The sequence below is a fragment of the Heterodontus francisci genome, chromosome 13 (assembly GCF_036365525.1).
Source record: "Heterodontus francisci isolate sHetFra1 chromosome 13, sHetFra1.hap1, whole genome shotgun sequence".
NCBI lineage: Eukaryota > Metazoa > Chordata > Chondrichthyes > Heterodontiformes > Heterodontidae > Heterodontus > Heterodontus francisci.
The window spans coordinates 99,346,276-99,361,650 of record NC_090383.1 but is presented as its reverse complement, the minus strand read 5'-3'; the positions used below and the strand labels follow the sequence as shown (position 1 = coordinate 99,361,650).

General features: G+C 43.5%; 1 protein-coding gene across 2 annotated transcripts in view; it reads left to right on the top strand.

Moving 5' to 3' along the window:
- The window catches only part of LOC137376531 (ALK tyrosine kinase receptor-like), a 1,023,571-nt gene that overhangs the window by 665,264 nt on the left and 342,932 nt on the right, over positions 1–15,375 (top strand). For both annotated transcript variants that reach the window (XM_068045253.1, XM_068045252.1), the window contains exon 10: positions 9,243–9,337. In XM_068045253.1, the coding sequence (XP_067901354.1) occupies positions 9,243–9,337 (95 nt within the window). The remainder of the gene's footprint in view (positions 1–9,242; positions 9,338–15,375) is intronic.

Below are 15,375 nucleotides of genomic sequence, written 5' to 3'. Positions count from 1 at the left end.
TAAAATTGAGGAAACAGTAGATAGTCATTTGATAGTACAGAACTTGAATATTGCTGAAAACAGAGACATTTATCGAAGCTTTTTGTCTTGCACTCATCAGGACAATTCGCAAGAATACCAATGTAAGGGAAGTGTACTTGAAACTACATATATTTTTACACAAGGCCCTGTTCTTTGCAGACAGAAAGAACTTGTACACACATTGCGCCTGTTTCAGCTAAACAAAATAGGTGACAGCCATTTGCTGGTTCATTCCTCAGGGCAATGCATTGACCAATCAGAGTCTACTTGCCAACCAATCAGCACTTTCTTCCCATAGAGTATAAATTTGTTGCTCCCCTTACATTACTATTCTTGTGAATTGTCCTGCTGAGTGCAAGACGAAAAGCTTTGACAAATGTCTCTGTTTTCAGCAATACTCAAGAAACAATACAGTTTACAGAGGGGTTCAGGTAATTTATGTAAAGAATAATGTATATCTCGGAGTGATTACAAAGCAGTAATCTAATTGAAGAATTCAGATCGTCGCTTAAAGACTAATGATACTTGGGAGTGGCTACAAAGCTGTCTTGTAGTTAAGGTATTCCAATGATTTAGATATATAATAATAGGACTGATTGCATAACGAGTTCAGATCACAAGATAATTATGGACAAGGAAAGCCATTCAGCCCATCTTAATTCATCCATGCAGAAGCATCGTAATAACCTCCCATTGTAGCATTTATATAATTCACTGGTCTGCGTCTGCTACTCTGTCTAGACATCTATTCCATATATTGAAGACGTAATGAACTATGTGAAAAATTGCCAAGTGGTTTATAATCATTTGCGTTTTCTAGATTAGATCCAATTCTGCAAATCATTCACTTTTATTTATTTTTAATTTACTTTATTATTTCTCTTTCTACATAATTGTGAGTTAGTTAACACAAATTAATCAAGAGCTGGTTTGCAGTTGACTGGAAAATCCTATGGCACATGTATATTTTATTATACTGACAGTATAAACAGCACATAACATGGTTATTTAGTGCTTAACTTTATCAGTGTTGCAGCATTTAGAAGATTTAGTCATGCTATGGAATCCCTTTGATATTAAAATGCTTTTGCCAAAGTTATGATTGATTTGTACCAATACGGAATTGCAAACATCGGCCCAGGTCTGCTTTAAGTCTCTTTAATTGTCTAGATCACTGACAAATGTTGCATGAACAGTGGTTATTTCAGAGTAGTTTCTATTGCCCCGATTTTAACTCCGGATCAGGCAAGTCTTGGGGGTTTGGTAATAACTCAGAGGCGGATTCTGAGCAGAAAGAGGATGGTGGGGGGCGTGGCAAGCAATGACAGGCGGGAAACCCAGAAGAGGTTTTGGCACATTGGAATGTCCAATTTCAACATGGACACCTAATTATCATTTTACTTCTGGGTTTCGCATCTCCAGTGCACGCCAGCGGGCATGATGCACACCCGCATGACGTGACCTCAACTATTTAAAGGGCCAATTCAAAGATAAAATTTGAAGGAGCTGGGAGATTTTGGAAAGAGACAGCAAAAATACAAGGTGGACTCAGGACCTTCAAAGGTTGCACCTCGCTTTAATGGCTCCTCACTTGATGTACTGCTTGGTGTAGTAAGGAGCAGGAAGGAGATTATCTTCCCTAGCAACAGGAAGAAAAAATCTGCGACTATCACAAAAATGGCCTGGTTAGAGATGGCTAAGGAGATCAGCATCAGGAGTATTGTGTCCCGTGCCTGGATCCAGAAGCAGTTTAATGGTCTAACCAGATCAGGAAAGGTAAGTGCAGTTGCTGTTTCAGTCTTATCAACATCCTATTGTGCACACCTTGTCTCTCTCTGCCCCCTTCCCAAAGTCTCTTGTCAAGTATACTCCATCAAATCACTCTTCACAGCCACTTAAATTTGAAGAGCATCCATTGTTCACTTTCTATGCACTTCCTCATGTCCCCATTTATCCATTCACCACTGCCACTCACCCCAATCCTTATGCAATGTGATGCATCTGTCTGATACTGGCCCTCACCAAATGCACTGTATCTGTCGGGTGAAGCCATGTATAACAGACATTCATAGGTTTGTTGTTCCCCTTTTGCAGGAGAAGTGAGCACAAAACACAAGGGAGAGGACCAGAAGTGGGCCATCACCGATAGTACAGCTGACATCATCAGAGGATGAGGCCATGGAGATCAGTGATGTTTCTGCGACCCTGGCCATGGTAGATGGAGAGACTGGAACATCTGAGCTGCCTGGTGACAGAACTAAATATCTCTAACCCACATCTCATACAAGATTTAGTCATGTTGACTTGATTTCAGTAACAAGTGAAATGTGATCATCTTAATTATGCTACATAGCAACATTTCTACACTGGCATTCACAATTCATATCCGTCTTTTCTCTCCTCCAGGGCCTTCATGTGTAAAATGGCAGTCCGTAGACTTTCTGGACGATGATTCCTCAGAGAAGTTTATTCCTCTTGAGGGTGCACTGTCACAAGACATATGCTTACGTGACATGAGTGCATATATGTGCACCTTAGTGGATCCTGCTAGACATTTAGTTGAGTTTTCACCTGGTGGCTCACAGTTCAGAAGTCAGCACGAGCAGAGATAGGTGGCAGGGACAACTCTGGAGAGTCTGCATTGGAGTGAGAGAACTTCTCTCCAAACTTTGCTCAGGTGGATACAGATGCTGAACTCTGGGGGCCCATTGATAAAAAAGTAAGCATAGAGGGACAGGAAGGTACTGGCAGTTCTGCCTTGCACACTGTCCACAATACCAGAGAGGATGGAGGAGTCCAGCTCAAGCATTAGTGGATTGATATTTCAGGCCATTACAAGGAAGTTTTCCTCCATGGAGTGAGAGTCTACCTCTGTGAAGCATTCATCACGGCAATCTGATAAGTCTATGCAGCCCATGACCACAGCCATGCAAACTTCATATGTTAACATGTCTGCTGCATTAAAAAGGATGATAGATACCTTAGCCATGGCTTTACAATGTGTCACTGATCTGCACCAACGTGCTCCCCTGCAGAGAGGTCGGAGTGATTGGCACTGGTCCAGAAGTGGGATGATGGTCAAAGGGGACATAGAAATGGGAACTCCACTCAAAATGTTCCCAAATCTCACCCATTGCTCCCACCCCCACCTCAGCCAGTACCCGAGATGTTGCCTCCTCTCCTGATGACTGAGTCTGACGCCGCACAGGTCTTTGGCAGGGCCGTCAAAGACTCCAACGCCCAGAGGTCATCAACCAAGAGCATCTGAGCAGCCTCTCTCTACTTCTGCTCAAGCCACAACATAGAAGTGGTAGGCAAAGGAAAAGAAAAAGATTATAGCTCTCAGGTTTTGTTTGTGAAAATGTAACGTTTTTAAGTTTCCTTTTTTAATCGGATGGTCAGTTGCAGGATTGCTTTGTGTCGATGAAGGCAGGGGGTTGGGCCTGGGGGATGTGGAGATACTTTGCTCCAGTGAGAGTGACTAACTGAACCTTTGAGCAATCAGGAAATCCCTGGCATCCTGAACAACAGTGTGAGCAGCTGGTGTGGCATTGGGTGTCCATCTTCCTCTTCCTCCTCCTCCTTCACTGGACTCCTCATCAGCTGATGACTGATGGATGGCTTGTTCCTCCTCCTCCACCCCAGTTCTTGCTGCTACATGTTGTTGTGCAGAATGCAGCACACAACTACTGGCATGTTCACATCAACAGTGTCCACAGGGTCACAATCTGTGAAATTGAACGCTGAAGGATCAAGACAGAGATGGTTCAGTAAATTGCTGGTGAGTACTGAAGGGCAGCTCCAGACCTATACAGGTGTCTGAAGCGTATCTTGAGCATGCCAGTGGCTTTCAGGAGGCATCATCACACACTCCATCACTCCCAAGCACTAGCACGGAGGTTGGCACGAAGGTTGGGTTGGAGAATGAGGTAGAGGTGCTCGTAGCATCACCTATTAATGCAGAGGAGTGGGTACTGGTGGCAGGAACAGACCAGGAGACAGCTCACTGGAGGGTAATATTCTCTCCCAGCCCTGAGATATGAACTTAGGGCGCCCAGCAAAGGGAAGAAAGCTGCCTGCCTCCCTACAACCCTCTGAGATTTCTTTGCTCCTCCAGTTCTGGCCTCCTGCACATCCTAGATTTTCATTGCTCCACCATTGGTGGCCTTGCCTTCAGCTGCCTAGACCCTATCCTCTTGAATTTCCCCCATAAATCTTTCCATCTCTCTATCTCTCTCAGCTACTTTAAGATGCTCCTTAAAACGTATGTCATTGACCAAGCTTTTGGTCACCCATGTAAGACTTTTGAAAAGGGGGTCTCACTTCCCTCTAAAGGTCCTGGACCCATACTGAGTATCAATCACACGAAACAGACTTTGGATACAATTTCCACTTTAAGTGGAACACCTTTATTAACTCACCAAGCAATAGTATATACTTACAACACGAGTTGCTTAGTAGACCCATGTACAGGAGCTCATTCCCGGGTGGTCAGGTCCGCTGAACGACTTCTCCCGCATGATTGCCTGCGATTGACTAAATCACACTTTCCGGCTGCAGCCACAATGTCCTTGTGAGCTGTGGCTTTATATCCCTTTCTAACCCTGGTCCCTTGACATATAAGGTAATGTTTTGAACTGGATCATCCGATTGGGTTTCAGTGCCTTATCAATCCCACCCTGGATATGCAAAGCCACCTGCATGTGGTCATATCCTGCACTCAACGGGGGGGTGGGGAGAGAGGTCTTAGGTGCATACCACCCATGGATGTGATATCTGCATCTTGATAAGGCAAGAAAGAAACCATTCACACATATTTCAGAAGGCCATTGTCCATGAGAGTGGTTGTAGACAGGCTGGGTGATGTTTTAACAGCCCGGGTTACCACATCAGTGGCATGTCCTGACTTGTTGGTTTGTGTGTGTGTATGTGGGGGTCCTTGTTCAATTACGCTGTCTTTTATTTTTAAAGTTCAATATGAATCCTAGCGATGATGTCTTCAGTCAGAATTTTTCTCCCTTCATCCCCATGTCCTCCACCTCCATATTCTTACCACCCGGTAAGCTCCACACGCTGGTCCACACCCACAACTGGTTACATTTTGCTTATTAACAGAAATGCAGGAGATATTAACAAGTGCCTCACAGCATAACAAAAATACAAGGGATATTCAAATGCCTTACACCCGTCCTAATAGCTCATTATGTGGCCCTGTATCAAATTTTGATTGCTCACGCTCCTGTGAAGCACCTTGGGACGTTTTACTACATTAAAGACACTATATAAATGCAAGTTCTTGTTGTTCTATGGAGGAGTCCACTTCCAGTCTGAGTGGTGTCATCACACATGACATCAGGACTCTGCAGTCTACCATTTTCTACACGTTTAGTCCCTCATCTCCCCTATTAACATGCCCAAGGAGCTCTGCTAATGGTGGGTCTATACAGTCCGTATTAAGTATAGACAGACCTACCTCTAATAATTCTTCTGGAACTCTCTATTGTCCTTTAGCTCCCTGAGCACAAGAGAAATTCCTAAAGGTATGCACATCTTATCAGTGGCGGCCGTTCCAAATCACAATGAAGCATCCTTAAATGGTAAGTGGTGAAAAGAGTAAAAGAGAGGAATGGGGGCAGTGGGGTGGAAAGTGAAAGGAAAAAATGAAAAGTAAAAAGTAAAAAAAAAGGAATAAATAAGTGCAACACAGGTAGACTAAAATAGCAAAACATAATCAAACTAAAGCAGTCCTTAAATGTAGGGAGACACAGCTTTAAGACTGAAAAAACACATCTGGTGACTGAGCAGAGCATTGCCATAGTGCTGATGCTGTAAACTACCAGATGGAGCAAGTTAAGATGCCCTGCATCAATTTGAATGAATTACAGAGGTTGACTGAGGCTCACCCTCTGCTTCTATCTCTAATCTTTCACCTCCCTTTATCTTGCATGTACTTAAACAGTTGGTATATGGGAGTACAAAATGTCCCTTTTGTATCCTGTATGATTCCAGGAATTGCATTCTTGTAAGCATTGCAAAGAACACAAATCAAGGTCAACAATACAGCTTTTTTAGTTCTTGGCTGGGTGTGTAGAATCTGAAATTATTTGGAAAGTACACCTTCTGTAGGCTGAAAATTAATTATTGAAACTTTAAAGACAGCTCCTCGAAAGTAAAAACTGGGAGCAATGCAGAAGAGGCAAAGGATATCTAAAACAGCATTGGTATAATATGTGCTTGTGGTGACCTCACGCACAACATTAAAAAGCCATTTGCCTCTCTCCCATGCCAGCAAATACTGCAAACAAAAACTTCATCCAGCTTCACAAAAGCATAAGTTGAACATATTGTAGACGACATCTGTTGGTGCAAACAGTTCTTGACTGACCTCCAGTATCTACAGTCAGTACTGAAAAAACCGTTCTGTAATTCAGTAGATGAATAACACATTAAAGAAAAATTAATTGAGTCTAATGATCAAACTGTACAGCTGGCTTATGTATAAATTTAGATGTAAATAAGGCAATGCTCAAAATGCTCAGTGAATGACTTATGGGTTCCAGCTTGAAGTGTGTTCTGGCTCAGTGCTCTTGACCTTCTCATGAGCTTCTGCTGATCAACACTGCTTTATCCTTTGCTCTCTCAGGGTACAACATCAGGTTAATAAAGTTATTTTTCCCCTTGACACATCATCTTTAGGCAAGAGAGGTATGAGGAAGGATGCAAATTTAATCCCACACCTCCATTTGTGTTGCTTTGAAACCAGCCACTCAGCAGTTTTTGAAAGTAGCACAAGGATATCTGTCTTTCTGATTTTCAGTGCTCTGTAGGGAAATGGTCTCTACTTGATACCTTTCCACAGTAAGGTAACTCAGGATATGATGGGTAGGACATGGCATTGCACTTCTTTGTTGTACCACTTGTTCATGTTCAAATACAATAACATGCAGCTTGTTGACTAATGATTACATCAATGATTTACATAGGAATAAATAACTCTGCACCAACATTGGCAGATGATGCCAAATTAGGAATTTACCTAACAGAGCAAGAATGCAACATAATACAAGAAGACATTTGAAAACTACCATAGTAGCAATTAAGTGGCAAATATACTTTAACATCAATACATGTGAGGTGGTGCACTTTGGTAGGATAAACAGAAACCACCTACACCTTAGAAAATAAGAAACTGAATGCAGTGGAAGAGCAAAGGAGTCTAGGGATATAGATGAACAAATCATTAGGTCCCAGATCAGCAAAGCATTAAAATCCTTACAAAGCACTGGGATTTATTTCTAGAGGTGTAGAATTCAAAGTAGTGAAGGTACGTTAAATTGTTTAGACCCTGGTCTGGCTGCAGTTAGAGTACTCTGCATAATTCTGGTCTTCATACTATAAAAAGGACATAGCACTGGAGAAAGTGCAAAAAAAGATCTACTAAGAGATTACAGCTATCAGGAAAGATGGAACATGTAGTGGATTTATTCTTTGGAAAAGAGACTTAGAGGAGACCTGATAGAGGACTTTAAAATTATGAATGAGTTGGACAAGCTGGATGTGCAGAGGATGTTTCCACTTTTAGGAAAATCCAAAATGAGGGGCCATATATATGGGATAGCTACTAATGAATGAAATAGTGCAATAAGGAGCAATTTCTTTACTCAGAGTGTGGTTAGAAACTGGATCTCACTACTTCAGGACATGGTTGAGGCAAATGGCTGAGATACTTTCAAAAGGACACTAGATGAGTACATGAGAGAAAAGGGAATAGAAAGATATGCTGAAAGGCTGAGCCATGATAGATGGAAGGGGAGGACTTTCATAGAGAGTATAAACACCAGCATGGCCATCCAAAATAGCCTCAATGGAAGCTCAGCAGCCTTCCACCTTCCATGCTGTAGCTGCTGGAGATACATTTCGAAGGATCACTAGGACAGGTAAATAAGCACAGCAGAGAGGCAGTAAAGGGTTGCACACTGGCAATTCTTAATTATTCCTGTTAAATATTATACATAAATGAAATCGTGAAGGATGCAGCACATGATCAAAAATCTGAATACATGACCAGGCGTGTAATGCAAATCTCTTCCTAAACAGTCCAAGCAACGGAAGGGTTGCTTGAGTATGTTGGCTATCTGTTCTATGATGTTTCAGGTGGCAGCACGGTTGTTGCTGACGATCAGCTCTGTGGCTGCACTTGGGTTACACAGAAGTTACAGGTGATGTCTGAAGAGCATATCCCTTGTTGCCCAGTGGCCAGCCTATGATGTAACAGCTTGGTTGGAATAAAGGTAGCACAGAGGAGTAGTGCCAAATGAATGAATGATGTTTACTTCCAGGACACCAGGCAGAGACCTGCATGATACACAGTCTGTGTTTGCAATCAAGCTAGACATTGAAGGAGTGGAATCCCTGTACATTCAGGAAGATTCCAGGATGGTGATGGGGAGCACATGGAATATGAGACCTTGGGCCCATGGGAAGCCAGCAAAGCCTAGTGCTCTCTTGCCCTGTGTCGCTCTGCCCATTGGAAAAGTGCTGTAAGTGCATCTCCTGGTGTAGCAAGCCTCGGAGACCTGCCTGATATAATGGTACACAGCAAACTGGAAGGAGTCCATTCCATAAAAGTTGGGTCTTGACAACCACAGGCTGTGCTATCTATGGAGAAACGACAAGTAGGTGAAACTGGGATCAACCAAGCAAAAGGAATTGGTGCTTTTAGCCAAATAGGCTTTTTGTAGTTCCCTTATTTTACAATGGTAGGCTGTAGTTTGGTTCATGTAGTGAGTTCCCAGGGTGATTATTAATATTGCAGAGATCAAAGGGAAGGTTCTGTTCATGTTTATCCAGAGCAAATAAAATTCTATGGCATAAACTTAACATTTGTAATGCATTTTGGAACTTGGATTTTGCAGGACTAATTGGATGACTTGTGTTATTTTTAAACTAATATCACCGTAAAATCTCCTTTGTTTGTTTCACTTATTGCTGTTTTATTTTGGAATGTGTCAACTTTATTTTTCCAAATCATTATTTGCTCTGTCTGATCTCTGAGGACTGAATATTTTGGCGTCAGGCAGAATTGATTTCCTTTTGCATTATCCATTGTGATGATCCTCAAGTGATCCTTCTTCTAAAAAAGGAGGGAGCAACCTTTAAAGACCTTTGTGTGACCTGAGACTTTACTGCAGATTTCATCCAGATAATTGTTGTTTTCACAGGTTCTGGCTACAGCTAAACACTATATGGACTGAAGAGTCAAGTGCAGTCATTGCATTGGACAATGTAACTCTCAGCCTTGACTGTTATCTATCAAGTGAGTATAATCATTAGATGCATGTTACTTTCTTTTCTGTTTTGTAATACCGGATCCTTAACAAGATAAGGCGTCAGAATGTAAGCTTTGTGGATAAAGACTGAGGTGGCTTCAGCCTCTGACATTCCCCAGAGTTATTTCTCCATTGGAGGCAAATGTAATTATATTTCACAAGGATCCTCTACGGTTAGTAATTTAGATGTGTTTTTGACAGTAGATAAGCCCACATCATATAGATGCAAAGAGCCAAGGAGGGAATCTGGGTGGCACAGTGGGTTAGCGTACTGTACTTTATCTCTGTGGACTTAAGTTTGATTAAATGCAATGGACTTGTAGTGATGGTTATGAAAGTTTCTCTTTTATCTACAGATATAAGAATGCTATGTAAAATTCCAATTTGGTCCTTGACTTTACAGCAGAAAACTGCCAATCATTCAGTACAACTTGGCACTGAACTGTCAGTCCTTTTTTAGAGAGACCAAAGGGACAGCTAAAGTTGGAAATGAAATATAGTAGGTGTTTTATGTGGTGCATAAAATGGCTACTGTCAAAAGCCTTTATTTACATATCTTGACATGAGGTCACGTGTACAGCAAGCTAAAGTGTACAAAAGTATTTATCCAAACATCCTCTTTTCATAAAAAAGGTCTGTTCTTCCTTGTCCTTTCAAATTTTTCTGTCCCAACACACGCATTTCACAAATAATTTTCATTTTATGGTATGCGTGTGAGTTACAAACATACGAATTAGGAGCAGAAGTAGGCCATCCGGCCCCTCTAGCCTTCTCATGGCTGATCTGTTTGTCTTGAATTCTGCACTCCCATCTACCCCCCGATAACCTTTGGTTCCCTTTCCTAACAAGAATCTATCTACCTCAGCCTTAAAAATATTCAATGACCCCGTCTCCACCACTTTCTGAGCCAGAGAGTTCCAAAGTCGCACAATTTTCTGAGAGCAAAAATTTCTCCTCATCTGTTTTAAAAGGGCGACCTCCAATTTTAAAACAGTGCTCCCTACTTCTGGACTCACCCACAAGAGGAAACATCCTTTCCACATCCACCTTGTCAAGACCGTTCAGGATCTTATAAACTTCAATCAAGTCTCCCCTCACTCTTGTAAACTCCAGTGAAAACAAGCCCAGTCTGTCCAACCTTTCCTCACAAGGCAATCCGTCTCAACAATGCCCTGTATAACTGAAGCATAACATCCTTACTTTTATTTTCGATTCTCCTCATAATAAAGGATAGCATTCCATTAGCCCTCTTTGTTACTTGCTGTACCTGCATACTAACATTTTCTAACTCATGCACTAGAACACCTAGAGTTGTTGTTAGCTGTTGATTCCTTGGGTGATGTTGCTGGTGTTCCTTCTCTGGGGAATGTTGTTGCTATGGTTAGTGTTGCTGCTGTGATGATTGTTGTTGCTCATCTGTTGCACTGGTTGGAGTGAAGTTGACCTTTGGGACTGATGGTCGTTCAGTTCCTTGTTCAGTTAGAGAACTCAGATCGGTCTCATCAGCTGTTTGGTGTGAAGGAGCAGCTTCTGTGGTTGAGTGTAGATGTCTGCAGTTGTGACACTAGATCTGGTCGTTCACTTACACCTGGTATGATTTGAGGTGACAGCTTCTTCATGCAAATCCCGAGTTGCAATGTATGCTCATTTTTCTTTAATGTGTTGAATGTTTGCACTCTGACCGGCTCTCCAACTCTCAGTTTTGGCAACAATTTGGCAGTTTTATCAAAGTGACATTTGACTTTCTATCGTTTCACTATGATCTTGTCCCTCAAACCTGTTACTACTGCTAGCTTCAGTCGTTTCTTAACTGTTGGAAAAGTCGTCTGGGTGTGGCATGACAGCTGTCACTGGACTGGACTACCTCCCATGCCTTCACTTGGTGTGTTTCTCCACTCTAAGATTGCCTTGTACACATCTGTGCTGGATCTAGTAGATTTATTTATGATCGTTATGGCAATTTTCACCACTGCCTCAGCCCTTCCAATTGACTGGGGATAATGTGGAGATGATGCGTAGTGCTGAATTTCCCAATCGTTCAGGAAGCATCTGAATTCTCCACTCATGAACTGAGGGCCATTGTCGCTCATCACAATGTCAGGAATGCCATGATATTGGCATGTGCTTTCAGGCGTTCTACGATCTTACATGTAGTTGTTGACATCAGCTGGTCTAATCGGGGCGGCACAGTGGTGCAGTGGTTAGCACCGCAGCCTCACAGCTCCAGGGACCCGGGTTCGATTCTGGGTACTGCCTGTGCGGAGTTTGCAAGTTCTCCCTGTGTCTGCGTGGGTTTCCTCCGGGTGCTCCGGTTTCCTCCCACATGCCAAAGGCTTGCAGGTTGATAGGTTAATTGGCCATTATAAATTGCCCCTAGTATAGGTAGGTGGTAGGAAAATATATAGGGACAGGTGGGGATGTGATAGGAATATGGGATTAGTGTAGGATTAGTATAAATGGGTGATTGATGGTCGGCACAGACTCGGTGGGCCGAAGGGCCTGTTTCAGTGCTGTATCTCTAAACTAAACTAAACTAAACTCTCAGTAGTCTGAATAGTTGTCAACTATGATGAGATAATCTGTTCCAGTGAGAGTGAAAAGATTTTCTCCAAGCATCATCCATGGTCTGTCTGGGATATAATGATTCATGAGGGACTCTTTATCTTGCTCAGCTTGCTGTTCATTGTAAGCAGTGCACTGCCTCTTGTGGTCCTTAATCTCATTGTTCGTGTTTGGCCAGGAGAGCACTTCTCTTGCCTTCCTCAAATTAGACTCGGTTCCTTGATGACTTGCGTGGATGTGGTTCAGCATCTCTTTTCACATCTCTTTACAGATAATGACCCTAGTCTTTTTGTACAAGATGCCATCTTGGGCGGTCACTTCATCTCTGTATGCCCATTACTCTCATATAGCAACAAGTGTGTCCTTGATGGTTTCAGGCCATCCTTTCATTACAGTTTCCTGTAGCATTTGAAGAGTTGCATCTCTTCACATAGTTTGTTTGATCTGACTAAGACGCTTGTCTGTCAGATTCAGTCTCTGCTGGGGTTGATGACTTCCAGAGCATGTCGTGCTGTTGCTTCTTGTTGAATCTGGAAGATTTTGCACTCTGTACAAGCATCATCAACCTCCTTCAAAGAAGCTTTGAAGTGGCTTGTGGTCAGACTCTACCACCACTTTCTCTCTCCCAAACAGGTACTGGTTGAAATGCTCACAAAAACAATAGCCAGGCACTCTTTCTCAATTCATGCATGGCATTGTTCAGTTTGTGTTAACACTCTGAATGCAAACGCAGCTGGTTGTCCTTGCTGCATGAGGGTTGCTCCAAGTCCTGTTTCACTGGCATCACACAGCAGGTTGACTTCCTCGTTGACATCATAGTACCTCAGCACTGGTGTTGTCGTCACCAGTTGTTTGATTGGAGTGAAAGCTGCTTCTTGTTCTGTGCCCCGATACCATTGAACATCCTTTGCAGTGAGCTTGCGTAGAGGTTCAGATTGGGCAAGAACATAACTAGGTAGTTCACAAATTCGATAAATCATTCAACTGCTTTCATATTTTTTGGTTGCCGCATCTCTGCTACAGCTCACACCTTATCAGGATCAGGGTGAAGTCCTTTAGCTGTCGGCACATGTTCTATGTACCTGGCTTCAATCATCTTCAGCTGCAAACTTTTCTTGTTCAGGTTCATCTAGCTCTCCCTCTCTAGCAGTCTCATGGTCTGCGATGGTGTCATCCATATCTCCACATCCATACACTGGATTATCCACGATTGCTTCCACTCCTGGTAGATTATTGACTATCTCGTGCTATCTGTGTTGGTACTCGTCAGGAGCAGTAGAAATGCCAAACGGCAGGCGCAACCATCTGTACTTCCCAAATGGCATCCAAAAAGCTGCTGCTTTCATCCAACTTTACTTGCCAGTATCTAGGGTAGTAAAGACGTTTGCCTTGGCAAATTGAGGCGAATCTCTTCAATGGTTGGCATGGGGTAGTGAGAACTTTTCAAAGCTTTATTGAGGTCCTTTGGATCGAAGCACACTCAACTTTCCAGGTTTTTTCACTGTTACCATGCTGCTAATCCAGTCTGTAGGAGTTGTCACTTTCTTGATTTTTTGCCCATCTTTTCAAGCTCCTCTATTTTGTCTTTCAGGCTGGACCCTAGTATAGATCATGATGAAGCACCAGTGTCTATCTGACACCTCACATCAGCTTGATGCTTTCCTTCTGCAGTCTTCATTCCAACTGCCACAAACCACTTTCTACCTCGAGACTTGATGGCACCAACATGTTCTAGGGTGTTGTAATTCATCAGAATCATCATGTGACATCTCCCCATCAACCATCTTTACATCTTTGCTTTCTAGCGAGACATTTGCATGCAAAGTGGTTCATCTTCTGGCGGTTAGAGTACTGCTTTTCCCCACGCTAGACCTGCTTCTTTTTCCTTCTTGTGGTGTCCTCCACAGTATTTACATCCAGTCCTCTGGCCTTGATCTTTCTGCTGGCCCTTCAGAAAGTTGTCCTTCCTTTTCATCATTGACTTGTGCTTGGAAGACTTGGGCTGCCTCTCAGCATAGTGCACAGCCTCGTCGGTTTTCCCATCAATACTGTTCAGCTTTTGATTAGCTACCTCAGAGCTTCTGCACATGTCAATAACTTTCCCGAGAGTAAGCTTCTCTCAACAAGCGTGCTCTCATACAAAGATCACTTGTTCCGAAGACAATCCTATCTATGATGAGATCATCCTTCAGTTACTCAAACTCACAAGACACAGCTAGACGCCTCAGTACAGTCACATACTGATCAATATTCTCCCTCTCTTCCTGAGCTTCAGTGTTAAACACATAGTGTTCATAAATGACATTAGTAGAGGGTTCAAAGTGGGTCTTCAAGGCCTCCAAAACTCCCAATTCTTCCTTTTCTTCTCCTCAGTGAGATCTAGTGTACAATAGAGCTTGTAACACTCCTTCCCTGTCAATGATAACAGAGTTCCTATTCTTATCTGTTTGGGTTTCTTGAACCCCTCTGTGGCAATCTCATGATTCTGCCTTTGAAACTGGAAGAATTGCCAATTCCCTCTCAAATCTTCCTTCATGTCCATGGAAGCAAGTACTGGAAAATTCATTGCCAAAATGACTGACCCAGCTGTCGATGTCCTGTGCAAAGTTGCAGACAGGAGTTGTTTTAAACTCTGATGTTTTGCACATCTGCTGTCTGTCTTACAGCTATCAAAATTCTCCCAAATCCCAGCTACTTACTTCTGACAACATGGAGGAAATTTTATGCTCTCCCCTGTGGTAGGTTTGGAGGTGGGGGAGCAGATAATAGGGTGGGATGGTGCCGGGGTGGTTCTGTGCCACTTTCCTGTCTCCGCTGAAATCAAGTCCTGGGTGGGAAAGCCTGTGAACGGCCTTCCTGCCCCGCTGCCAATTGAGGCCCTTCAGTGGGCAATTAATGCCCAATTAAGAACCTCATCCCACTGATGCCACAATTAGGTGAGCAGCCGGCAGGCCTGTCGCCACACAGAAGTACGGCAAGAAAAACCATATGGCTTGCTTGTCAGCTCCGGGGGTGGGGAGGCCCTCGTTAAAAGGCACATAGTGCCAGATGAGGGACCCAGCAACGGGAAGGGTGGAGCCCCCTGAGAGCCAACTCCCTGCCATTGTTGCCAACCCCACTACCCCATCCCGCGAGACCACTCCTGTCCTGACCTAGCTGTGGCCTGGGCCCAGTGCCTCTCCTGGGCCTCAGGTGGGTGCTCCACCAGCAGCAGCCACTGCCTCCATGGTGGCGCAGCTCTGTGAAAGAGCTGCCAGCCTCTGATTTCTTGGCCGGCAGCTCTCAGAGGGCGGGACTTCCATCACCAGGGTCCTTGATCCCGTGGAAGGTACGCCACTGTCCAGTTAAGTGCCTAATTGGCACTTGATTTGGTGGGCCTCCCACAGAAAGGGCAACACGAGGTTCTCAGCAGCACTTTTGACGGAGGTCGAGACCCCCGTCGCCTGGAATAAATCCCGGCCCA